The 27,631-nt window shown below is 41.2% G+C and overlaps 1 protein-coding gene across 1 annotated transcript in view; it reads left to right on the top strand.

The window, feature by feature from the left end:
• The window catches only part of EPHA3 (EPH receptor A3), a 120,168-nt gene that overhangs the window by 47,772 nt on the left and 44,765 nt on the right, over positions 1-27,631 (top strand). Inside the window, exons 2-3 of the mRNA XM_027907407.1 lie at positions 13,426-13,581; positions 13,913-14,248. Of these exons, the coding sequence (XP_027763208.1) occupies positions 13,426-13,581; positions 13,913-14,248 (492 nt within the window). The remainder of the gene's footprint in view (positions 1-13,425; positions 13,582-13,912; positions 14,249-27,631) is intronic.

The raw sequence follows: 27,631 nt of genomic DNA, 5'->3' as shown, positions 1-27,631 counted from the left end.
ACCAGCAGGTGCCAGGTGGATGGACCAAATAAAATGTACTCTTCAACTCCAAGACAGAAATGTCACCATCTTCTTCCTTAGTCAGTGTTTTGGGTTTTTTTTTTTTTAAAGTTTGGAAAGCAACGTCAGATTCTCTGGTTGTAGCTTCGCTGTTGCTATTCCATGAAGTTCAAAAGTACGATCTCGAAGCAGCACATCATTCAACATACAGGCCTGCTGTTGACTTTTTCTCTGCAGAATTATCCCATTGCACAGCCATTTATGGTGTTAGTTTAGTACTATCTGTATTTGGTTTACTCATCCTTCCTGTGCCCCCCCTGATTTCTCTGAAATGCCCCATGTGGAGCAACTGAAGCTTTAAATCCACTTGCCACATCTGCGACAGCGTTAGCCCAGAAGGTTTTATGGGGGTTGGGTAATATCCCTGGAGTGGCCTCGTGGTCCTTGGAGAATCCTTGATGATGTTCCAATATGTCTCTGGATGGGGTTGCATTTGCTTTCACATCAGTCAATTCATGTGCTTGTTCTACCAGCTCACCCCTTTATCTCAGAAAATATATCCTGGGCAGGTTCTTACTCTGTATTTTGGCAGTGCTGTTCCGAAACTATTTTTCCTTTTTTTTTTCTCTTTTTTTTTTTTTTTATTTTTCTTTTAATTCTCCCATCCATTATGAACACCAAAGTTCCCCAGCAAAAGAAACGAGAGAATGTTGCTGCTATCTTTCTTCTGTGTTGGATCTTAATCAGAAAATTAGTGGTAAGGATAATGAAGGGACTTGGCATTGCATTTTTAGCTTAATTTAAACAGCAGATAGCTAAAGGAAACCAGCATACAAATGCTGAAAATATTTGTTATGTTTCTTGGATTTATTGTTTATTATAAAACAGTAAACAGTGGAATAATATATGCATTGTTCTTCCTCATAAGAAATTTCCACAACTAATATTACTACATTAATTTATTAGTTCATAGAAGTTTCTCCTTATCTATATATATAAGATGTATTTATACCTAATAATTAAATGTATATTCATATTCATCTCAGCGAATATCAGTTAACAAGAGCCATTTGAGTCGTGGATCAATTAACAGAAATCAATCCTTGTCCTAATTGGAAGTTATCTTAGAAAGAGCTGCGTTCACCAGACTTCATAGTAAAGAAAAACAAAGCACCGAGTAAAGCAACTTCAAAATGAGAGTGCTGGATAGGGTGGAAGTTGTACTTTAGGGGCAACTGTGAAGATAAAAGTCTCATTTGTACAACTGGGAAATCCTTCTTAGCCACCACCTGTAAGGCAAATTAAAAACAGGACGAGATGAGGCTCAACAGTCCTGTCCTAAAATTTAGAAACTAAATAATTGAACCACTACTGTGGAATTTTTTGTGATTATGGCCCCTTTCCAGTTTTCCATATGTGGGCAAAAAAATGGCCTGTATAGTAACTTTTTAATGACTTTCTCCCTTATTCCATATACTAATTTTCCCAGTCTGGAATGTATAATTAGAGAGATAAAGCCTGTAGATAAGTCCAAGCTGCTGCTAATCTGTTTCCACTGCTCAACATTTCTGCTGTCAAAATCAGGCTATGTGGAAGCAAATGCGATTCCAATTTATTTTAATGGGAATTCAGAATTTTTCAGATCATGGCTGATTACAGCTGCTCCCGATAGCGATTTGTTGTAAATTATTCTTGTTTTGCGTAACCCCTGAACGTATTAATTTTGCTACTTAAAAACTGCTGCTGACAATTAGATAACCAGGCTGTCACTCCCAGTTTTTCACCACTGAACTTGGCAGTGTTTAACTGGCCCTTTTCTGCCTCATCTCTGGGAGTCCATCCCCAAAGAGCCAATGTTAAATTTAGTGGATATAAAGGCTGAATTATCTCATGGATTCTGCTCATCCAGGCCAAATCTTTTCTTGCTTAAGCTGGAACCGTTTCAGGAGCTCTTATGAAACCAAGTTATTTTAGGGATCTGGACTTCACAGAATACTTGGCTAGGAAAATAACAAACTATTTTTTCCCCCCTGTATAATAGGAAGGATATTGCTTTTTTCTTCTACTTTTTTACTTGGACTGTGATATCTTAGTAGAAAATAATCATGGAACAACAATAGGAGGAGAGTCTAAAAATTTTTAATTAACATTTTACCCATTTAATTCCTATTATTTTCAAATAAGCCTACTACCTCAACACTCATTTGCATTGTTTTCCTTGTCTCCTTAAATATTTCCTTACCTCTGTTTATGCCCTGTAGAAAATTTGACCTATTTGTTTACGGGCTTAATTTTCAAATTGTGCCAATTATAATGTTGATATTAACAACTAATATTTTCAGGAGTTGGTAAAATGTGTTTCAGTTCTCTAAGAAGTCACCCATCTGTGAAAGTGTTTCCTTTCAGAACTGTCAGCAGTGCAGACAGGCAAAGACTGAGAGGTGCAAGTCATCTTACAAGCCAGAAGTCTGGACATTCTGCCCCTCCCTGCCCACTGGGCAGCCTAATATTCCTTCTGGTGAATTTTAGACAGTTGTTTTTCCCCCTGCAGATCCCCAGTGAGAGAATCCTAGGGCGTGCAGAGAGTCCTCCACTTGTCCCTCTGTTCTCCAGAAGAGCCAGCTCTGGGAATTGCTCTTTCTTCTCCCTTGAGTTTAATCTTTGCTTCTGAACATGGGAAGTGGACATCCCTTAAACTGGGTGGGAATGTCCTGCTGAATTGATCATGGTAGTGTCAGTCTCTGATTACTTCTGGAAAGTTAAGCATAGGAGTCATTCTCCTCTGTCCTGAGGAGAACCATTGCCCCAGGTAAAGCAAAGCAAAAGGAGGGTGCAGCCGAGCAGGGCAGTGACATTCCAACTGCTTGGAAGGGTAAACAGGGAGGATTAATATGATTCAGGACCAGTTTACAAATATTGCATCACTCTTTTCTAAACTGGGAGTGTTGACAGCTGTTAAATCAGTTGTTAAGTGTTACAGCTCTTAAGTTATATTATTCCTCAGGAATAACAAGGCTTGTTGCTGCTGGACTGCTTCAGGTGTTTGCTGGACACACTTTTAATGAACTTTTACTGCAACCAAGAAGTGGGAAAAGAGCAACATGTTCTTTAGCTGTGAATCCTAACGTAGGAGAAGAGTTCTCCGTGTTGGGGAACAGTTAGAAAGTGAATGATGGTTGTACCTGGAAGTGACTGGTCGGCGCAAATCAGTGTCCCAGTTCCCAGCTGGACCTGAAGGGGCTGTGTGTGTGCCCTTTTCCTGGCACCCAGCGGGGATGTGAGGGCTTAATCAGCTGCTCTTTGGGGAGGTTTGGGGTCTGCAGTGCCAGGTTTGTGACTCTGGGAAGCTGTGGTGGATGATGTCAGTACAGCAGAGCACAGTGCTGGTGACATTCACGTCCAGGGAAGATCGTTTTTGACTAGTTAGGCTATAATAGGATGTTTCACTAATGCATTTTGACAGTCCCTTCAAAACACAGTTGCACTTGCCTACGGTAATCACTTGTTGTGTACTTCAATTGACATGCAGGACAGGCAGCCAGGAGAGGAGCAAGTTAAAAACAATGTGTAAAAGATTTACTGACTCACATGGGCACTGAGGCTTATGCTGGGCTCAGAGCATGTTTAGGAATGTTTTTGTGTCTGTTGTCATGAGGTTTCTGTTATACTTCAGCTAACTGGATTCCTCTGTGTGAAGCACAGAGCCTTAAATAGGAGAAAAGCTGTATTTGGGATGGTTACAGCTGAGATAAACACACTCACTCTGTGGTTTTGGGGTGAAATGAGAGTTTGTGATGTGCTGGAGCCCGGCTGGGTTCTCAGAACTAACGTGGTTAGCAGTGAGAGGTGTAACCACCTAGCCACGAACAAACCCTGTTCCTGTTCTCCTCTGGGAGTCAGCAGGGGTTCTGAGGGGCTCCTTTTGTCTCTGGGTTTTATTTCTTGTTTTGTTGTTAAAAACAGTAGTGTCTCGTGTAGCCTGGGATGTTTTCTGCGGAGCAAGCAACAGTTTTACCTTCATTTTATCTCAGTGTGGTTCTGATTGAAGGGACAGGGTCTGAAAGGGGAGTTTCATCTTGGATGCCCAGTGACTGCTGGGTGTTCAACTGGCCATTTTTTCAAGTGTAATAGTGACAAAATGCTGTGTGTGTGCTGGAAGCCAGTGTTCAAAGTCAAGCAGCAAATTACTTCAGTGAAAACTTAATTTTTCAAGAACAGGCTCTCCTGTTTGTTGTTTTCTTGATCGTTTTCACAGGAGAAATTGGCTTCTCTGTATTTGTTGAACAAGATAACCTTTGTTGTTGTCAGAAATACACTGTACACGCCATGTTAAATAAATATTGGTGTTGTCCATCTTTGCTACCTGTTGCTATGGGTGGGACTACTGAGAGCCTAGAAAGGGGGCTTGAGATTTTTCACTACTCTCTGCCTGTAACTTGCTTTAATTTTTGCACATAATGGAAGGTTTAAAAGCCTTTATTATATGATAAAATATAGGATTTTGATTACAGATATATTGACCATCCTTCAGATGGCTGATTAAACTACTGTTCTATTACTAGGCAACAATTTCCTGTGTTTTCTATACATCAATGTGGTGGTAATAGCACGTATAATCTAGATAACAGTGGACTGCCCTGACCCAGTTAGATTCAATTCTGGTTCAGTAATATCCTACCATATAACTTACTCCATTTTCAAATGTGCCATCGGGTTTTATGACGTGATTTTGGTCAGAAAAACTAAAGTAGGTCTTTTAGAAAGAGACCTGTGGATCAGAGTTTTACTAAGCAAAGTAACCAGGTGTGTGATCTGACTTCCCTATTTTCAGGATGAAGGAGAAAAATTGTTTCAGCTCAGCTGCAGAGTCCGTGGCTCAAACCTCTTAGTCAGCTCCAAAGGATTCCAGTGGGAGTAGCTGGGAATATTTCTAGTAGGGTAAAAACCACCATAGCCCCTATTCTGCATCAGTTGGTACTGATAGAGGAAGAATTTCATATCTCATGGTGGATTTGCCTAAATGCTCTCAGCTTTGGGGTGTTTTGTGTGTCCTTTCAACCTCCTTGGTTTCTGCTTTTGAATGTTGAAGCAAGAAGTGAGAAAAATGAATATTAAAACCAGTGTTGTAGTTCAAGTCGTTGTGTTTCCCTCATTCAGAAAATGGCAGGATGTCTATACAGCAAAAGCTTTCATGGAAAACATAATGCAATCAGGATATATATTGTAATGCTGTTCTTTGCTTATTTTCCTCATAAAATCCAGTAGTGTTAACCTGCTGCTACTGTTGAGCTTCGGTGGAACCGAAAAGTGTTAATTGAACATGTGGCATTTTACACTACCACACAATATCATTTTTTTTAGAGAACACCATACTGGAAGCTCTGTTTCCTCTCCCTTCTGATGAATTTTCTGCATTGCAAAGTGATTGCTCTTGGAGGATATTGAGTTCTTGCTTTTGTTACTCTTTGTAAAGCTTCCCCTCTGCAAGGACAGATTTAATTCTGTAGCAAATACCCTGTAAAATGCAATACATCAGATTCTTTGTTTTCTAAATAGCTGAGATTCTACCCCCCTTGGATTCACACAGGTATCAGGCTAGACCATAAAAATGCTGAACTGTGGGATTTCCTTTTTTTTTTTTTTTTTTTAATTTACATTTAATTGGGTTTTTGTTCAGTGGATAATTGCTTACCCTGCAAAGCCAGACTTCTTTTAATACGTGCATAGAAAATGCATGTTAAGTAATTAAGAATTTTTTTTTTTTTTAAAAAAAGTTAAAATACCAAGGAAGAACAGGTAAAATTTTGCTAAAGCATACAATTTCTAAATACTGCACTGGAGTGGTTAGATAGTTTTACAAGAGCCTTGGACTTTTCCTCTCAGCTGTGAGAAGACTGTCAGTGCACAGATGTCCCCAGAGGCCATAAGTGTTTAATTTTCAGGCTTTCTGCTGGAAGGATGAAAATACAGTCAGTGAAAAAGGCACGAGAAAAGAAGAGGTTGTTCTGCCAGTGATGAAGCTGCAATGTTTTGGTCCTCTGCTTAAAACCTTTCTTTAGGAATCACTGAAACCTCTCTCTGCCTGTTCCACATCCCATTAAACACGGTAAAATACAGATTATAATGTCTGTTTATTTGTATTTGTACAAATATATGTCTATTTATATCTAAAATACCCATATAGATGCACCCATTAAGTGGCATTAACAGCATCATTAGCAAAGCAATGGCTGTTTCTTGTCCCCTGTTACAAATTCGTTCTGAAACACTGAATTATATCCCAGCAAGTTGTGACACTGGCTTAAACCAAAGGGGGCTTTTTCCTCCAGGTTTAAATTCCTGCCACTGCAGCACCATTTCCCTTCCTAAGAACTTCCCTTCCCCAGCACCACCTCCCAGTGAATTCAAGAGGCAATATGTCCAATAGTTGGCAGGGAAACTATCAGGAAGGGATTCAGTAGCCCCTCATTGAATGAGGCACAGCCACACAATTTTAGCTTTTCATCCCTTGTTAATCTCAGGGCTTAAAAATGCCAACTTTTTTTGGTTTGTGTTTTGTTTTTTGGGGGTTTATTTTGGGTTTTGTTGTTGTTGTTGGTTGTTTTTGTAAGGGAGGACAGCGTAGCATCCCCAGTGCTGGCTTCCTAAACTTTGAGGCTTAGATGCATCTAGCTGTGTCTTCAGCCTCCAGAGGCCGAGTTAAAAATGATATTTATGTATATTTTATATGCATATTATATTAAAATATATTACAGTTAGAGAAACAGGGAGATATGTTTTAGATAGTTCTGCAAATTAGAGATAAACTGAAATATGCCTCAACCCCGACCCCAGAGAATATCTCTAAGGGGAAAGGCATTTGTTGCATTTCTTTTCCAATTAATTTGACAGCTCTGCTGAGACTTCTAACAAAAGTACTGATTCCTGCTAATTGCAGGAGTGGACCTGTGTCACCGGGGAGCTGGGCTGAGCTCCTTGTAACATCACACAGCCCACCAGGCACTGGAAGAAAGAACACTGGATTTGGAGCCTGTTCTGCATTCATTTTTTTCACCTGCAAAATGTGGGGACCAGCCACAGATAACTGTGTGTGTGTGCTGACAAGAGGTAGAAAGTTGCACAAGAACGTTCAGCCGTAGCAAATACAAAATCACCTCTCCTCCCTCCCTGAGATAAAATATATATATATACCTTTTGTGCATCTGAATTGACTGTTTTGGCTTGGGATATGTGCTAAAAATCTACCAGATCTGAAGTTAATATCTTTTTTTTTTTTCACTTCCCATTGACTACCTTGACTAGAGGGGCATAGGAGAGAAATTCTTTGCCACCAATAACTTGAAAAAAAAAAAAAGCCCAAACACTGGATCTTCTACATGAAGGACAGTACAATGGAGGATGAACATAATTAACATAATTAGCCTTTGTCAAAAACTAAATTAACAGGTGTATCAAACCCTATGTTTCCAGGTTTTTGAACTAATATCTGGGTTGTAGGTGTGAGGGTGAAATAGTGAGGATTTATTGTTTGAAGCTTTTGGGATTCTATGCCTAGTTTGCCTTTGAGGAGCCTATAGTGTAATTTTTGTGCCAGGGAAAAATTATTTCTTTGCTCTTTATCCTTGCTGAGTGATCATTTAAAATTCCTTGTGTGTGTATTTGTACAGCCTTTTTTTTTTTTTTTTTCCCCTGTTCAAGTTGATGTTGGTAGTTGCTGGTAGCAATCACGAGCTGGAATGCGCTGCAGAAAAGGAGATAAAGATGCCTGCAAGGCACAAAAAGTGGAGCTGTTATGGGCTGTGGCTGAGAGAAGGTGCAGTGCTGTTCCCTCAGGAGAACGCTATCTCTTATGTACATATAATTAATATGTCTGCCACTAACAGTTATTAAACAAAGAACAGGAATTGTTTCTGCTGGGTGACTTGACCTGGGAGTAAAGCCAATTTAAAAAGCATCTGATTAAAATACGTTAAGGTCACAGATCACTATAAAATATGAAGTGGGGAGGAAGAAGCAGAAATTTACTCGTGAGTAAGATTAAATACTACTGGATTTTTATTTTTTTTTTCCTTTGGTGCTAGCAGCAGCTTTCAGGTGTAAAAAAATGAAGAGGGCTCCTTCTGAAGTGTGTTTTTCCAGAGCCATGTCAGGCAATGCATTGACTCCTTTCCCCCCACCAGCACACAGCCCAGTCCACCCTGCTGGCACAGGGGCTGGACAGAGGGGACAGAGATGATTTCCTGAGCTCTCAGGTTTTGGGCCCCTTGCTGTTGGAGGAGGATTGGTGATTGGGGAAAGAAATTTGCATCAGTTTTTGTGTTAATTGCCGATTCCTTCCAACAGCTGCAGTAGCTCTTCAAATCTAGCAGCAGCTTTGGCTGCGATCGCTGCATTTTCCAGTCTAGAGATGCTAAAGTACCCATGATGCAGTAGCTTCTCCTGCATAGAAAACTTATAAACAGTTGCATTTTCCCATTCTTTCTCTAATAACGGAAGGAGTGGCAGGGATTCACTCCAGTGTTTAAAACACAACTTTCAGTTCTGTGCCTGCGTTTTCAGGATAAAAGGTTTGTCTTGTGCACGGAAAAGACAACTTCGGATTTTATTGATTTGCTTATAATTCTTGACAAAAAAAAAAAATGGCTGGGTTGCTTCTGCAGCTGCTCCCAGCACCAGCTATTCTGTAATTATTTCAGGTATTACATCCAATGGGCCGAAGACTCCAGGGAAGGCAATGTAAGAATACAAAGAATAATTGTAAGGTGTTTTTTTTTTTAACTGTAAGTTTTTACTTCTTCAACAAACAGAATAGACTCCTACTGGCAATGAGAGAAGGTCGATATCCTCACCTCTTTCTGGGGGTATTCCTGTTTCTACTATAAGGAGTAATACTTAGTTTTGAGACCTACTTACTTAAATGTCATCTTACTGTTTATTCGGATCTGATGACAAGAGCCTGAAGTTCAGTGGAAATAAGAATCAAGAATACACAGTAACTTTTAGAACCCTATTTGGGCTAGGTTGGTATACAAGAAGGTACCTACAGGCCCAGGAGAGGGAGTGAGAGAGGCTGATACACACGTACATAAAACCGTATAGATTATATGGCTTTTCATACAGTAATAAACAATGAGAGCTCCTGAAGATGATTTCGGTGCTCTGAGGGATTTTGCAGGAAACCTACATTATAAAGTATTGTTTTCCTACTGACAGGGTGCCTTAGGAAACAAGGGAGGAAAAAAAGAGCCTTTTAAAAGGGGCTGGAGAAAGAACGGTGCAAAGATGCAAGATTGGGTGTGGGCATCGGGGTGAGCCAAAGGTCATCCTGGGGCTTCAGGTTCAGCCTCAGGACCTCTGCTCCTGCTCCTTGGCACGTCATTCCCACAGCTGGCTGTGGGAATGGTTTTGCAAAGCCCCCTCTAGCAGTGGCCATGCACATGGGGGACATTTCCTTGTCCTCTCTGCAGGGACAGGAGGTTTGTCCTGGGTTACTCTCATGTGTTGAGTTAACACCCACCATGAGGAGAGGTTATCTGTGAGTTGTACAGGTTTATGACTGAACTCCCTTATTTCCTAAGTGCTGTGGATTAAATGCCACAGTGGCATTTCAGCCTGGGCTGTTTGAGTAAAGAGCAGAGGAGCCAAGGGAGGAGAACACTCCATCACTTGGAGGATGCTGGAAACACCCAGTGTGTCAGGGATGTGGATATCCATTTCCAGAGGGCTGTGATGCTCAAGCCTTGCCTCAAAGCATCCTGCCTCTGCTCAGAGCACAAAAAGCAGGGTGTGAGTCAGTTTGCAAATGAAGATTTGCTTTGGCCTTGTGCAGGGAGGTGGACCCTGTCAGGCCTGGAAGTCATCGGCTCAGGCAGCACGGGCTCAGGTTGTTAGTTGGTATTTACAGCTGGGAATTGGTGATATTGCTCAGGGTGTAGGGGGCTGCAGGGTCTGCATACTAAAACGCTCCTCTGGACCACCAGGTTTATGTTTTAATTTAAAATTAATTTCGATTTAAATGAATAATTTAACCCTTAATTAGGAGCATGTTTTCATCTCAAACAGGTCAGTCAAGCAGAGGCTAAATTCACTTTGCTGTTGAAAAGATGGTCACATTTTTTTTAATCAGTAGCTACCATGCCTTTGTTTTTGTTTCGCTAACTTCCCCCTCTCTGTCACTGAGATAGACTCATCAGTTATAGCTTAAGGAAATTCATTTTCATACAGTCCTGAAATTCTTACCAGACTTTGACAAAGTCATCATGACCTCACACTGAAATAAGAGATTGAAATCAGACTGGATACAGGTTTTCTTTTATTCCTGGACAATTGCATCTACTTCCTCTTGCGTCATCCTCCCCTGTGAAGGAAAGAAACATTTCTTAGCTTTTGGAGAAAATCATGGAGAAAAAGTAACTGCTGTTCACAGCTGGTTTCTGTGCTGAAATTACAGACTGTGAAGAGTTCCTGTGCTAGTTCCTATTGAAACCAAAGCCGTGGTACTCACCTCAAAAAGCCAAACTTTCTTCCACCTGTACATGTAATCCCAATTGTCTGACAGGGAAATGAATGCATTTCGAAGTAACAGCTTTATTTTTCCTTATATATCAGAATTTAAAAAAAAATACTAGAAAAAGAATAATTATAGTAAGTAAATCAACAGCATTTTTCACTGGCACCTCCCTTTCCACAGTTTCATTTCAAGTATGATTCCATTTTTTTTTTTCTTTTCCCCTCTTTTGGGCTGTAGTTGTGAATAATCTTAAATTGTTCTGACAGACAAAGACAGAAAGTGCAAGACAGCCAGAGGGGAAGACATGAGATTGGGATGCCCTTGCTGGGGCATACTGGGACAGCTTCTCTTCTTCACAGAGTCTGTCCACTTCTTATGTAAGCTTGTTTTACTGATGTTCACCTCCCTGCTGTGTTAAAATGCTGCTTTGAAAGTGTCCCAAATACACTGTCTTACTGTATTTCCATCCAGTAACTGAATTCTCATGTGTTACAGTCCTATGACTAAAAAATGCTTAATAAGCAGTGGAAATTGTGTGGAAATATTCAGTTTTAAGTTATTAGTCTAGTTCCTCTCATTACATTAAACTACCATATAGAATTATTTTTAAAAATTCCATTGTATGTATTCTTAAATACATCTTTGCCTCGTGTATGCCTGCCCAGAAATGTAAAAGTGTCCCTTCAAGCTGAGCAGAAGCAAAACCATTGGAGTTTGATGCTTGGCACTAAGTTTCAATGGGTTTTTTGGAGAAAGTGCTGTGTAATTAGCTGGGCAGATGAAGTGTGGTGTTTATTCCTTCACGTGTTCGCTTAGTTTTATTTAGTTTGTTTAGTTTGCTTAGTTACTGGTGTTGGAAAGAACAGGACTGGAATCCATTCTTTTCTACTTGGCTCATTGTCTTAGGGTTGGGGACAGAGACAGTAAAATCATTGCAGGTTCCTCTGTCAGTCAGAGGGACACCAAAGAGGTTTTGCTCAAGGTACATCATGGGGCAATATTTGGGAGGAAAGAGGTTTTAATCATAAAAGGCTGCAAAAATAATAGGAAAACAAACAAACCAAAAAGCCAGTTGTTTCCTGCTGCATTTCCTCCTCGTGGAGGTGTGCAAGAGTCACTTAGGCTTCCTTCATTTGGCTTAATTTCCTTAATTTCTTTAAACTCCTCTGCAGCCTCCGAGGAGAGTGAAACATCAGAAACTCCAGCTGAAGGTGGGCAGGCTGTGCCAGGTGAGGCAGGTTGGTGCTGCAGGAGAGAAGCTGGGGCAGGAGGTGCCTTTCCCAGCTGCTTTGCCAGCGTGGAAGTCAGAGGGAGCAGCTGCAGCCGGGGCTGGGAAGTGCTGAAGGGTGGCTGAGATGAATGTTTCCCTCTGACACACTTCACGCTTCTCACGCAGGGGGAGGAGGATTTCCTTCATTAAGATGTTTCAGGATAGGGCAGAGTAGTTCTCTGGCTGCTTGTCAGTGCATTTCACTCGGGTGTTTGGCACTGGGGACCAGCCCACAGATCTGCCTTACCCAGGTGTCCAGTTGGGTTTTGGTCACGGACATTAATGTTCCCTGTCTGCCCCATCATTTACAAAGATGCTGATATTTTTATTCAGGCTTTTTGCACATCCAAAGACTGCTGTTTTGGCAGTTCATGAGTGAACACGAAACACCACATAATCTCAGATTTTGTGCCGTGTTTATGAATCAGTTCACCTCCGTAAGCAAAATTGCAAAGTGTGTTACCTGAGACTGGTAAAACCATTCTTTTGGCTTCAAATGAGCATTTAATTCAGTGACAGGTCCTTAAGCTTAACTCTCTAGGGCCCAGACACGGAAAGAAGCCATGTTTTCCTTTGTATTACTCTTCTTTTTAATGTGATATTTGTAATGACAATATACTGGGCTTTTCCTGATGTGCATGTGCATTAGTCAGTGTTTGCTGAGGAACCAAAGTGTGGCAAAAGCTGAATTTGTTCTAAGATGTGGTCCTTTTTGTTAGCATGTGGTTTTTGTAAGTATGAGCACAGACCAGTGTCAGGCAGAATTTTTTGCTTCAGAAATGCCATTTGGAGATGGATGCCTGCCTTGGGGGAAAGCAGCAGCTGAACAGCAGAGTCTGCCGATTCCTATCTGATTTTCATCTCTTTTTTTTCATCATCTTGGTGGAGAGAAGTCAACACTTTTATTTCACTACATAGGTTTTCCATAAAAAGCTATTTCCTAAGTTGTTCCTTTCTATATAACTTACTTCTTCTGATGCACACGTGGCCCTGAGTCAGTCTAAAATGCAGCAGGAGTCAAAATGCAGGGAGTGTGCCAATGTAAATAAAACACACCTCCCCAGAGTTTTCTAGAAGCAGCTTTTGTGGGTCAAGCATCATCCCTAGAGGACTGGGTTAATGTTAAAAATATCCTCATTATGCAAATTATTGATAGTATCAGAAGCCTGATGCATGGTCCTTTGGAAATGGAACAGATCTTTCACTGTTCAGATTGTTTTCTTGATTTTACCTTCTTAGTCCTAATGAACTGAAGAGAGATAGTTTACAATTAGTGTGCCCTTGTAAGCAACCCTTGGCAGTAGAGAGAGGATAAATTTAGCTTCTTCTGAAGGATAGGGCCAAGGCTTTGGTAAATTAGCCAGAAGAGAAGAAAAATAAGGGAAGGTCTCAAAATGAATCATAGAAAATATTTATTCTTAGTAGTTTGTTTTAAATGCCAAATCCAAGCCAGTGCATGAAGAACTCCACTTTACCAAGAGGTTTTATTTCCATCAGCTCTCATTATGAGAAAAATCTGTAATTTCAGACCATAAATGCCTGCAAACTGCGATCTGCATATGGACATGCTCCAGGGCGTGTGGTCACACTTTAAAAATCAAGATGTCCGTGGAATTTAAAATCCACACTCCTGTTATTTTCGCAGCCTGTCGACCCGGGTTCTACAAAGCCTCTGCTGGCAACGTGAAGTGTGCCAAATGCCCTCCCCACAGCTCCACCTACGAAGACGCCTCTCTGAACTGCAGGTGTGAAAAGAATTACTTTCGCTCTGAGAAAGACCCTCCATCCATGGCTTGCACCAGTGAGTAGCATCATCGTGCTCCGGGCTGTCATCCCTGCTCCTCCATCTGCACCCCCATAACAACAGCTTGCTTGCTTCCTTCCCATGTCCCACTGCAGCCAGTCATCCACTCCCTCACGTCCAGGAGGGGAGCCAGGGTTTGGAAATCCCTGCTTTCAGCCCTCAATCCTCAGCTGCACCCTGAGGTGATAAGAAAACACGGTCCTTAATAGTCTAATAGTGAAATATTCCAGGAGTGTCTAACTGGAGGAGTTTGGTTGTTTATGCTTTTTACTTTTGTGTTCTTTGTTGCTCAGAGAGGGAGAAAACTCACCCTGATTTCCTTTTCCAGGGCCGCCGTCCGCCCCGAGGAACGTCATCTCCAACATCAACGAGACGTCCGTGATCCTGGACTGGAGCTGGCCCCTGGACACCGGGGGTCGGAAAGACGTCACCTTCAACATCATCTGCAAGAAGTGCGGGGGGAACACCAAGGTGTGCGAGCCCTGCAGCGACAACGTGAGGTTCCTGCCCCGCCAGGCCGGGCTCACCAACACCACGGTGACGGTGGTGGACCTTTTGGCGCACACCAATTACACCTTCGAGATCGACGCGGTCAACGGGGTGTCCGACCTGAGCGCGCTCTCCAGGCAGTTCGCTGCCGTCAGCATCACCACTAATCAGGCTGGTGAGTCCCCTCTCTGATCTACCCCTTTTTTTTTGCTGTTCAAAACCAGGTGCCTCTGTTTTCTTTCTTTACTGTGCAGAATTTGCCTTGCGTGCTCTCGGTGAATATTAACACGCTGTTAGTGTTCTTCTTTTAGAAGAACAGTCAAGTCAATTAGTTACCCTTGCACACTTAAAAGTGTGCAAGGGTAACTAATTGACTTGACTGTTCTTCTGAAAGTAAGAGCAGAAACAAACCCACTGTGTGTTTCCGTCAAAGAACCTGGCAGCATGGCTGTTATGACTAACTCCCAGTTCCCAGTTAATAGCCTCTAATAGCAGACTCACACAATCCCTTAACCAGAACGTGTTTTATTAATAAAACCGGATTTTAATAAAACACTCATTTCGAGATAATCTCCAACGTAAATTCCTTTAGTCATTCCAGTGATTAATTTTGATTAAATAGAAGTGAAAAAAAAAAGGCTCTGATGTTAGACACACACACACAAAAAGCTAACATTAAATTACAGTGGTTTAAAAACACAGCTTTTTTTTTTCCCCACCCCTTCACAAGTTGTCTCACCAGCTCTGAATTATTGCCAACGTGATGGGGGTGTGGAGCTGAATACAGAATTAAGTCCTGATGTTGTAGCTGATAGTATCCAAAAGGGCAGCTCTGCTTCTGTGGAGACTTATTAAAGTCCCTGCATGAGCACAGCAGTGTGCCCTGACTGTTGGACCGGAGCTTTTGCCATTGCTGCACTGCTCTACCCCTTGCTTTTCATTTAAGGTTCCATTTGTCTTAAAGACAAGAAGAGTCCAGACTCTTCCCTGGCATTTGGTTGGGTGCAATTTTTTTTTGGTTTGCCAGTGAAGAGGAAGACTAGATCCTGAAGTGTCTATTATTGTGCTCCCTGAGTTCACCATCAGGAAGCTCTGTACTGCAAACATTCATGTTTGCAGTCAGTCCTCTCCCACCTCCTCCCAGCCCACGCCCCATCCTCAAAATACCTACACTTCTGTGTTCCTTCCATCACAAACGAGTTAACACTGTTCTAAGCAGGCATTCTCCTGGTGGGCTGTGTCACTGCAGTGTTTTTCACTAGAGAGGATGTATCTCCTCTCCTCAGATCACAGAATGGCTTTAGTGGGAGGCATAAAAATGTGAGAGCAGACTGTTTTCCTGACACCAGTCACCGCTCCTCCAACTGCTCTGGAGGGCTGTCTAACCGTGCAGTGGGCAGGCAGAGGAGAATCTACCCAGCTGAGACATCTTCTCGTGAGCTCTTTCTCATCCAGGCATCGACTTCAGCTCTGAAACCTGCAGTCAGTGCATTTCTGGCACTGGCAGCTCTGTTTAATACAATCCACAGGCTGTTTAAGCAGTTTTTTAGTCCGTTTCCTACTTCTATGCATAGCCCCTTTTTTCTTTAAGGACATTTAGGTGATAGGGGTTGCTGTCTCTTGATGGTGCTAATTGTTTTTTTACTGTGTTAGAATTCCCTTAGAAGTTCTGCCAGTTGCTAAAATTAGACCTCAGGTATGTACATAAGTAATCTTTTAAAGCATAATTACACAAATGCAGTTTGTCTTGCGTTCCCTTACAGTTAAGATCACAAAATATACCAGAAGCATATTTTTAGCTGAAGTCATTCTTAAAACACCTGGGGGGAGGAGGTGGAGAAAAATTATGATCATCTATCTCAAATTGCATTGTAATGAAGGGTTTAACTGGGAGGAGTCTCAAAAAATAATTAAAGCGTTTTTGAGCTGGATCTGGAGGAGACCAAAAGATTCCAAAAACCAGTCATGACTCAAGGGATATTATTTGCTCTGACTTTAGGTGCGTTTCTTCAAGGATAGGGTTATCTACCAGTTGGATAAATCTCTGGTTAAATGGTTAAACTCTGCTGGACTCAAGGAAGTAAGAGAGATGTATTTCTCTGGGAGGTTATTCCATGGATGAGGTATCACATAGGATCAGTACAGCAGAACAGATCCCGGGGACAGAGCCCCTGGCAAGTCTGCAGAAGGAATTATCCTGGTTTAACGGTTGGATTCAATGATCTTAGAGGTCTTTTCCAACCTAAATGATTCTATGCCAGTCAGTAGGCTGCAGGTTTTGGGGAAGAGGATTGAAGTGTAGAAGGTCCTTACAACACAGACCTCTTCAGTCCCTCCACAATCCAGGACATTTCACTTCTGCCAGCCTTGACCTGAGAATCCTGGACCCTTTGCAACGGGTGTGGTGAAGTTGCAGATTTAATCCTGGATTTTTAGCATCCATGTGCTTTTTTCAAGCGCTGTCAGTGTGTGTTAACAATTCAGCTGATACTTTCAGAGTCAGTCGCTTTGCAGAGCAACTCCATTTTTGTCCCTAAAGGGGCCATATACAGACATGCCCACACATTTGTGGTTTACATAGACCCAACACAAACAGTTTCACCTTAAATGTTGCTGAAAAATTCACCTTTACAGTGACTCTCAGTTCCAGAATCTGTAACAATCTCAGTGAGATTTTCCTAAAGGGTTTTCAAACCTGATCTGGAAGTAAAGTTGTTGCTTGTAAGGCCGGAAACATCCAAACTCTGATTCTGCTGGTGCTGCGAAACCAAAGAGGACGGTACATTTTACATTATATAACTGTTAGAAAATCAAGATCCCGTCCCCAGAACTGAGGGAAATTCAGAATTGTTTCAGAAAATCGTTTGTTTGGTTTGTTTTTTTTTCTTCAAACTCGCTGTTCTGATTTTTGCTGTGTTTTTATTGTAGTGTGTTTTCTTTCCCTTCCAGCAAATGTAAACGAGCAGAAATCTATAGAAAAAAAAAAAAAAAACCACCAACAAACAAATGCAAAACCAAAATACAGGTGTTTTGCAAACGAGGCTGGACAAGTATGACGCTGCAATATCGCTAATTTCTGAGAACCTTTCTATCTTTGGTTTGGATGTAAAAGAGAAAGGGAAAATGCTTCCATTTAATTGGGTTTGCTGATCATCCATCCTCTTTGACTGCTTGTATCACAGGCCTTCAGCTGCTGCCTGGTGCAGCTTCCTCTGAGCTGTATCAAAGCACTGCTGCTGCTCTCACCTCACATCAGTATGCTGCACCAGGCGGATGCTATCTCCTGATAACACCAATCAACCCCATTTAGGAAGGGTCAGTGGCTGCTGCTGCAGGAGAGGCCGCGGAATTGGGGACCCGTGGAGGTGACACGCCAGTCTGGATGTGCCGCCCGGGGAGGGTGACGGACGTGGATCAGGCATCTCAGCACAGATATTCTGGGTTCACTGGATCGTCTGAGCAAAGTTTATGGGCTTTTTTTTTTTTTTTTTTTTTACAAAACCTACTTATCCGTAAAGAGCAGAACATTGTGTTTTCCTCAGAGCCTTGTAAGGAACCCAGAGAGGGGAAAGTCGACCCGTCCGGGTCAGGGCAGTCCTGCAAGCAGAGAACTCACACACCGGAGCCCAAGGGGGTTTTAAATGGAAATGGGGTATTAAATGCAGTGAAAAAAAGACTCAGATGTGGTCAGGACCATGCGGTCGTGCTGCTGGGTAATCAGTTTACAGGAATGAAGGAGGAGGTTTTCCAGGGGGCGTTGGGTTTGAGACACAGGCGAGGTTTGTGTGTTTTTCAGATGTTGCCTGAGAAAGTAACAGGATTTTTTCCCCATGAGGTTTTTTTTATGGTGTCCCGTACAGGTTAAAGGCACGACTCAGGAGTGCTGGACAAAAAGATTAATGTTTTAATCAAGGAGCTAATTGACTTCACAGCATTTTAAACAGACATCTCTGCAGTGTTCTTTGCAGTCAGAGGGGGCAAGAACTTTTAGAACTTGCAGAAGTCTGTATCATTAGCAGATGCTGACCTATCAGGTAGGTCTTTGGAAGTGCTGGCCATCCCACTGGTGCCCCAGTGCCATTCCCACCCTTTCCTCCCAGCAGATCTGGTGGGAAGGTTCACCATTCAACAGTCAGATCTGTCTTTGATCTGAGGTCTGCTTGCTTGGTTTTGTTTAACCTTGTATTTCTTAGTTCTAGCAACTATGAATTCATGCAAACAATGTGATAATGGCACATCCAATAAATAACAAATACAGTTCTCACTGTATTTATTGTGTAAAACAAAACAAATACTGAAAGCATTCTGAGCTTGTTGAAACTTGGGGAGTTCCCAAAGTGAGCAATAACAAATACATCTTGCTGTGTTCCTGAAGGGAGTTGCACTTCCTATGTATTAATTTAACTACAGATAAACATAATTAAACTATAAATCTCCTAGAATTTAACTAAATGAAATGTGGCATACCTGTTTAAGCACAATCTATGTAAGTCTTATTGGATAGAAGCATATACCTGATGATAAAAAATTATATAATTGATTAGGAGATCAGAAACAACTAGAATTTTCTGGCCATTACCTTTAAAAGCTCTAGTTTTAACTGAAGAAGGTGTTACAATTGCTTTATAAGGAACTCTCATTCTAAGCCTGTGTCCCAAAGTTGAACAAGATGATGTATAAACTTGATACAGAACATTTTCTCAGCAATCATGTGAAGAAGCTGAGTGTCTTTCTTATTTCCTTGGCTTTCCAGAATGTAATTCTGGTGAGCTTCCTGCAGCATCTTATTTCCAGTGTGAAGCTTTAACACTCCTGTTAAGTAGATCCTGTGGTTGGGGAGGATTAACTCGATGGACATGCTGGAGGCCAACAGGCTGGAAAGCAGCTTTGCAGGAAAGGACCTGGAGGTCCTGGTGGAGCATCTGGGACCAGGGGTGCAGTAGGAACAAGCAGATGAAGGAGGTGATCCCTTTATTCAGTGCTGGTGAAGCCACATGTGGTGTGTCCAGCCCAGAAAAGGGGACATTTTTTCTCTCATCTTTTTCAGGATTAATAATAAGGTAAAAAACACATCAAGTGTTTTCCTAAAGTGTAAACACACAGCCCAATATGTTACAGCCATTGGATCAAATTTAATTTACTCCACTTTTTTAAACGGCTTAGCTGTTAAATCTGGTGGTTTTGAAACACAGAAGGTGTTAGTTTGTTAAAGGGAAAGGTAACCAATGAGGCACTGGGGAGTTTTTGCAAGGAGCCAGGGTGAAAAATATTCAGAAAACTTGAGAACAAAAGTGACCACTTGGTACAGAAATTGGGATCACTGGGAGCCTTAAAGGGCAGATGTATCTGGTTTGTGATATCTTGATCTACGTGCGGCATCGAAGATTTCAGGCCACATGTTGATTTCAGCTTGAAGGGTTAAACATATACAGTGGAGAAAGAATCAGTCAATTTTTCAATGCTGTTATAAGCAAAGGCTCATGTGACTCCTAGAAAGAGTTGTTAAAACCTCCTCAGAACTAGAATTTTATTTGCCTGAAATCGTTGCTTCAGGGGAATAAAATCAACACCAAGCTGGTGGAACTTTGATGCTATTTATATGTTCAGGCTTTATTCTGCTTGCACTGTCTTCAGCAACCCACAAATGACGTGTGGTGCTCCCTGTTTCAATAAAATCCACATTTAGAGAAGGTTTCTGCACTTTACAATGTATATCCCAAGGCAAGTCCCTTAAGTAGATCTCTCTTCTAAGGAAGACAATTTGAGAAAGCCACAGATGTTTGGTGGATGATATATGTCTGTCTTTCCCTATGGTCCTTATAAAAAGGACAAGAAGATAGACTTATTAAAAGTGAGCTAATGACATGATGTAGGGAGCCTGTGGTTCCCTGACTGTTATTGCAGCTGTGCCCCATTACGTTCTGAATACCTGGGACACGCTTGGGGTTTTTTTTTTTGAGTGACATTTATCTTTGGAGTTTCAAACATTCCTGGCATAAAGAAAGATTTTACGCTTTTCAAATGTGTTTTACAGTTCAGCCCAGAGGCTGTTCAAGGATCATTTTAACTCAATAAAACCCCCCTCCTTTAGGGATATAAAAGGGAAGTGTTTTAACAATGTCACTCCATGCATAGCCTGTTATTAGCTGGAGATGTTCTGCCTACAGAGCCTTTGATCCCTTTTCCCCTGAACGTCGAGGAAGCTGAAACTTCAAAGTCTGTGACGTGCACTGGTCTCTTCTTTGCAGGCACAGTCCTCATGTGAACGCTCATGACCTCAGAGAGGGTTCACAGGTGAAGTTTGTGGCTCTCACTTGCAATGCTTTTAGTTCCCTGCTCCACAGGTCATAGTGAAATTGTGTTCTGCAATCAGTGGGTAATGGTTTTCTCTACCTGCTTCTATTAATCTTTAACATGAGGATACCCTCCTTTAACATCTTAGTTTGGTTAAATAGTAAAAATAAATAGTAAATAAAATAAATAAATAAAAATAGGAAACCATTCAATAGTAAAAACGTAGGCAAACAGGATCCTTGGCCCTCGGTTAGATAATGTACTTCTGGCTCTCTCCCTTCATTATCTGTGCCTGCATTCTTAGGGAACCACTGAGGGAAATTGTGTTCCTCTTGATCCTGAACAGAGCTATCAGCTTCCCTTGCTTCTTGCAGCAAATTCCATCCAGACAATTTGCAGGCTGGGGAGAAAAAAAAAAGTTCCCTTGCTTTTGGGGACCTGCCATGGGAATTATTAACCTAATAATTATTGTTTGTAAAAGCAGCCTCGTGTAAAACAAAATTATGCTTTGAAAGTTAGGCAGCCCTACGTGTTACAGCCTTCACACACTTTGCTTTTACTCACATGAGCTGTGCAAGCTGATTTGAGCCTGAGGATGTATCAATCATCCTGCTCAGGAAGGCAGGTGTACCCTCTGAAACCAGTAGATTTTGTTCTGAAAATTAAAGACTTTGCTGCTTCTTTGCAATTTTGTGAAGTGACCGTACTTGGAATGTTTAGGCTTGACTTCAGAAATCCCTCAAGGAGTTATATTTCTTTGTTTATTTTTACTTTTCTTGCGGTGTCAACTTCTGCAGCAGAGTATAGATGAAAGAATTCTCTTTCTAACATTCTTTCTAGTAAACTATGCCTCTTTATATATTTTAAAAAATATTTTAAACCAAAGAAAAATATTAAATCATCCCAAAATCCAAAAGAATATGAAAGGAGATACCTTTCAAGTCTTTTTCGTTAGAGGTCCTTCTTTCCTGGTAAACCTTCACAAGAGTGATTGCACCAAATGACAGGGCAAGAAGTTTGAGAAATGTTGTTCCTTTTCATCTTACGTTCTGACCAGGTTGAAAAGACTCTGATGGAACTTACTGTCAGACCAGTTCCAGAGTTCTTGGTGATTCCTTAGAAGGAGAGAAATATTTTATGTCATCACTTACTAATTTGAGGCCAATTGTCTTCTGAAGTTGTGGAAAATGGCATTTTTAGAGGTAGTTCTTAAGTAGATTCTTACATCATGAGGGGGATTTCTCTGGTTGAAGGAGTGATTAATCTTTCCCAGAAAGGGAAAGCCAAATCATCACCTGACCACTGATGATCTGGGCACGGTGAATAAATTCTTCATTCCAAAAACCTCACACCAAGAAGGACGAGGCTCTAACATCCTATAAGGTAATGTAACAAAGGGGTAGGGCAAGGCAAAGCAAAACTGTTTATTTTAAACTGAGACGGTCTTAAACACATTCAGTGAGAAATATGGAGTATTTCAAAGCTCCCACCAGCGCCATCTCAGCAGAGAACAGAAAGAATAACATTTGTGTTGTGAGTACCTCTGGGCTGAATCCTCCTGAAAGCACACGCAGCATTTGTCTCCTCTCTGAAATAACAGCTGGGAACGCCGTGGCACCGTAATTTTCACTTTCTGAGGCAAGTGCCTCGTGCAGCCTGACACTTCCCAAATGGACCTGGCATTCCCATGATTTATTATCCATGTGCTAAACAGACATTTTGTGTGCTCTGTGGAAGGCATTTGCTATCTCTTTTAACAAAAAGAGGGAGAAATAAGAAAGTGTAGGCGAAGCTTGCTTTTAATTTAGGATTTATTTGTAAAAGCGAGAAATGAGCCCTAATAATCGCTTGGCCAGTGACAGCTGCTGGGCAGAAGGTTGCCTTTCTCTGCACTTGAGAGCGAAATCAAGCAGCTGCCTTTTTTAGTGGAATTCCTGCTGAAGCTGCTTGTTTTCCCCTTCCCACTTCCCTGCCGGCTTTCCCTCCCGGCACCTGTGAAGTGCCTGCAGCCACTCTGGGCTCTGTAACCATGGGCTGGAGTCCACCACCCGTTTCCAGATACATTTGGATGTATTCTGCCAGAATGCAGGCAGTCATCCATTAAAACAGCCCTGAACAAAGGAGTCCTTAAAACTGCCCAGTTTCTGGATGGAACACGCTCGGCTTTGTTTCGTCCCACGGTGCTCTGCTTCTATTTGTCCTGGAAGTTTTTCCCCTGTTTCTTCCCTTCCGTGTTTATGTGTAAATGCCCAGATCTTGAGAGCCCTCTCCCAGAAACTTTAGGAGCGTTTTCACCCGCTTCCTTGTGGATTGCATCCTGCTGGGATCCAGTGTGGATCTGGTGTGAGGGTCCTGTATGCTGATGTGAGCCCCTTGCTTTTGGGATGACTGAACTCCCTAATGTTCCCAGTGGCAGGGAAGGCACGTCGCCTTCTAGCTGATGGTCACCCAATGATGTCACAGAATCAGGTGACGTTTTACAGCCCAAGCCATAAAAATATATTGAACTCGAGGAAAAGGTGCAGGAACACAAACACAGGTACCGTGCTAGTTTAACTGCGTGTCCTGGAGATTGAAGACCGTGTCTGGAAGAGGAGCGTGGAGGGTATAGCAGGTTTCCAAGGTGTTGTTAAAGTGTGATTCTTGCCTCCTGGGAGGCACCTGGGGACCCCAAAGCTGGCTGGACCTTCTTGGAATGTGCCTGTGGGATCAAGAGTGTGGGATCAGGCTTGCTTGCTTCAGCACAACCACATAGGTAGAGGCAGGGAGTGCCTTTAACTGTGAAAAAAAAAGTGAATATTGCAATCAGACAGGGCTTCAAACAGTGCAGGTCCTGCTTTCTGTGAGCAGGGTTCTATGAGACACCCCTCAGATACTCTAATCCCCAGAATGGGGGTGTCACAGAGGTGTGACATCGTTATACTGATGTGGGAGTCGTTAGTTAGGACTCTGTCACAAACTGAAGGCTGGAATGGATGGATAAACCTAAAGATGGAAAAGCTGGTGTTTTTGTGTGAGTCAAAATGGGTATGTGCAGCATTATGAGCAGGGCCAGCCCAAGCCTTGGAGCAGGATAAGTTCTCCTGTGTCCTGACTCTGCAGACGTGACTCCAGCGTGGTAGAGGAAATGCCTCTAAGTGAGATATCAGTTTGTTCATTCAAACATTGGTATTTTCTACTTTGAACTGTGTGATGGTTTTGTGGTTTGGGTACTGGTCCTCTAAGACTTACAGAGTTGTGTTTGAGTCCCAGTGGATCCTTCTGTCAGAGAATGCAGATTTAATATTCAGGTTATGATCTTTATTTACTGCTCTTGTTCCACATTACCTCCTAGGGGCATCGCAGACATTAAAGAAAATTTATGTGTTGTATCAGGTTACAGGATTATGATTAGAAAATAAAAGCATCAGTTTTCTAAAGAGAGAAAAAGGAACAAGCCCTCCATTTGTTCAGCAGGGCAGAAATTGAAAATTGGGTAATGCAGCCAATTCTGCTGTCTCAGAACTCTTTCAGCAGAGTTTGGAATATTTTTCTCTCCTAGGCAAAGCATATTTTACTCTTGGCTGCAAGCAAAACCTGGAAGTGAGCTGTGGGTCATTTTAGAATTAAATCCTTTCTTAAAGCTTAATTTGTGATCTGGAGAGCTGAGCAAGAACCAAAAAGCCTCTAAACATTTCAGCAGTTGCTGGCTTCCCCAGGTTAATACTGAGTTCTCCCCGTCACAGGACAGGGAATTTTCTCCTCGTACTTGTGTACATCTGTAAGCCAGTCACACATGAAAACAATAACCCAGGGCATAAGGAAAAGAGTCAATAAGGAAATTTATATATAGCTGCTATTAAACTGGAGGAAAACAAATGATCTGTTGGGGTCGGTTTGGCTGGGAAATCAATTTGAGCAGAGTTTTATTGTCGGCCCTGCTCGATCCTTCGTGCTGTTTGCTTGCACCTTTAATGGCTGTGAGTGAGGGGTTTTTTTTTTTTTACACTTGTGAGTCTGAGCTCCCTGGATCATTGTGTTTGTTCCCTTTTCAACATCCACGTTCCCAGTTGTCATAAATGCTACCTGAAAGTGCTCGAAGTCCATTTCCCCGTGGGGCTCTGGGGAGTTTTGGATGCTCATATTAACCAGTTGGGCTGTAGCACCGGATAAATACAAACATCTGACCTGTAAAAACACCTCTGTGTGCTTTGCATGAGGCTGCTGAGACCAAACCTCTTCGCGTATGGCCACACAAGCATCAAGTTAATTATAAAATAATAAGGTGAAGAAGTTAAGAGTGCTAATGTATTAATCAAAATAACAATAAAAATGTAAATACAGAGAGGCAAATGAGACGTGGGATTAATTTAAAAAAAAAATCACTGACAAGGAATTGATTCATTTTCTTAGTCTAAAAAAGTGCTCTCCTTAAGTTTTACCTTTAAATGCATGATAAACTAACTGTTGTATTGCTATTGATACTTTAATATAGTTTTTAAAACTTCAGTTAATCCTAAGAGGCTTGATAATGTCTTATTGTTTACTAACCCATAGTGCAAACTCTTTTTTTGTTGGTGGGAGGTGCAGACATTTAAAATACTTGCTCTCACATTCTATTCTTGCCCAATCTAATTGTCTGATGATTTAAAATAATCATGGAGCTTCAATTAAAAAAAGGCTATTCCAATTATTAAGCACTTATGTTCCTCTTTGTAGCCTGATTTTGAATTCTATCTCCTCCTATTGCAGTTATTTAAATCTTTTCAGGGAACAGGAAACTCCTGGTTCTCTCTTTCCTGTAGAGAAGACTCAAGACTATGTGCATTGCTGCCCATTGTGATGCCTTTGCTGTTTCATGCTTTGTAATGTGAATTTTCTCTATGTTTTTTTTCTCTTTGCTGGATTTTCAGACTCTTCCAATTAAATAATAAAATACAGTAATTGAGCTGCTCTGGTGTTCCAAAATGTAAATTGGGGCTGAATTCTGCTTGGACACCACTTAGCACACAGTTTAAGTTTTACATTATATTCTGGGAATGCATATGGAAAGAAATTAATCCAGAGGTCCAAATCTCCAGTTATTCCTCCCAGCTGCACCTCAGCCTTGGGCTGGGACCACAGGGCAGGCTACCTTAACTCTTACTGTATCTTAAATCCACTGATTTAAACTAGAATTCATCCTTTGAAATCCACTGGAACTTGGAAGTCATCTGAACAAGGTGTTTTCTTCAGTTGGCTTCAAGACTCCCACCCCTTTTCAAAGCCACCTCTCTAACAGGTAGGGCAGAAAAACAAACAAAAAAAGATTGCATTAAGATTTAAAATTTTGACAGCCCAGCTGCTCCCAGGCCAGCAAAGAAAGGTGATGCCGTGTCCTGTGCTGGTAATTTTCTTTTTTTTATTACATTTTATCTTATTCTGGTGTGGGATTAAAGGTGCCTGAAACGTTGTGTTCCCCTGATTATTCATCTCCCTCCATTTCCAGGCGCTCTGTACAATTTTTAGGCAGCTTTGGGAGCCCTGGGGATTAGAAAAGGTGTATGAATGTTTTATAATGTTATTGATAACTGTGCAGCAGATGCTTTCCTAATAAACTGCTGTGAGATAAGTTACTGGTAGCATGTGCACAGATGTGTGCAAATGAGCTCAAAAGAATTAGTACTGTGTTAGAGGAAAGCTTTTTTTTAAAAGCACATCTGTATTGGAGCATGTAGGATTGTTTCAGCCTTCCCCGAGAATCTGTTACAGCACAAATTACCATAATTTATTAGGGGGGAAAAAGCCATTTCTGTTAATCACATATTAATTATTCATAAAATCAGTATTAATGTTACCTTAATGGGAAGTGTTACCAGCTGGGGTACTGGGCTCGGAGATCTACTCACATATTAAAAAAAGATGAATAGCTTGACTTAAAAAGAAGACATAAAAATGACTTATGAGAGCATAAAAGCAGAAAGTCTGAGTATATACAAGTTATAGAGCTGGTTACAGCAGAGAAGTTCAGCCTGCTAAGCACTTTGTGTTTTGGCTCTAGCACTGGTTTGTGCCACAGTGGAATTCAAGTGGAATTACTGAGGGATGTTAATTACAAACAAGCCCTGTATCCTTTCCCCTAATGCTTTTCAGCTCTTCACCAACATGGATGTGAGTAAAATAGACTCTTTCCTTTTCTCCTTGAAATAAATAAACCTCTTTAAAAAAAAAAAAAATCCAAACCCTCCAGCAACTTATTTTAGTAATTTAACTTCAGGATAAATTCTTCCTGCTGGGAGAAAAAAAAAAAACTAAAACCCCCCCAAACCTAACTTTTTAGTGTTTTCAAAAGGCTATTGTGAACCATCTAAAATATGAATATGCTGCTCTGTGTTCAACCCAGAAGGAACTCAATTAAAGGAGGATGTCAACATTAGATTATGACTCAGGACTTAAAGGTCTGTTTTCATGGAAGCTTAGCAAAATCATAAGCAGAATGAATTTTCCAAAATTTATTTTAATTAAAACTTGTTGGGGATTTTTTGTAGTTGGTTGGTTGGTTGGTTTATTTTGGTTTGGTTTTTTTGTTTGTTTGTTTGGGTTTTTGGTGTTTTTTGGGTGTTTTGTTGTGGGGGTTTTTTTTGGTGGTTTTTTTGTGTGTGTGTGTTTTTATTATTATTATTATTTTTTTTTTTTCCCAGCTATTGAAAGTTCTCTTGCAGAAATGCAAACCCCAAGAGGAAGGGCACTGGCTAAAGCATGAAAATATGTAATGCCAGTAAAGTACAGCTAGTTTTATGTGAACAGTAAAAGCTTTATAGGATTCAGCTGATATTAAATTGTTTAGATCAGCTCTGGAGCTTTTTTTATTAGGATAGCAAAATGTTGAACTTATAAACACATTTTCTTTACATGTTAAGATAAAAGACCATTTATTAGTAGAAGGTTTTTTTTTTTAATGACAGTTACAATCTTTAGTGTGTGATCTGTAAGATAAAATCTGATGAATTTTGGCCAAAGCCGTGGAAGAGAAGCATTTGGAGTGGGAAACCAACCCAAAAGAAACAGGAAAAAAATAATTTTAAAAAATTGCATGGCTTTCAGCGAGTCCAGGAAACCTAGACCTGATCTGAGAACAAGGCACAGAGCTGGGTGGTCTAAAACTGAACTGATGTTCAAGAATCTTAAGTAATTATGATTGTATCTCTGGGTCTCATTGATATTCTTTCCAAGTTGTGGGTGAGTCTGTGGCACGCAATCAGTTGTAATGCCTAACTCTGATCGGTGTAGATAAAAGATTAGGCTG

Source organism: Empidonax traillii, unplaced genomic scaffold (assembly GCF_003031625.1).
Source record: "Empidonax traillii isolate 1590-97213 ecotype Southwest subspecies unplaced genomic scaffold, ASM303162v1 scaffold1453:size415986, whole genome shotgun sequence".
Classification (NCBI taxonomy): domain Eukaryota; kingdom Metazoa; phylum Chordata; class Aves; order Passeriformes; family Tyrannidae; genus Empidonax; species Empidonax traillii.
Note: the sequence above shows the minus strand (reverse complement) of the source record. Positions and strands in the feature narration are given on the sequence as shown.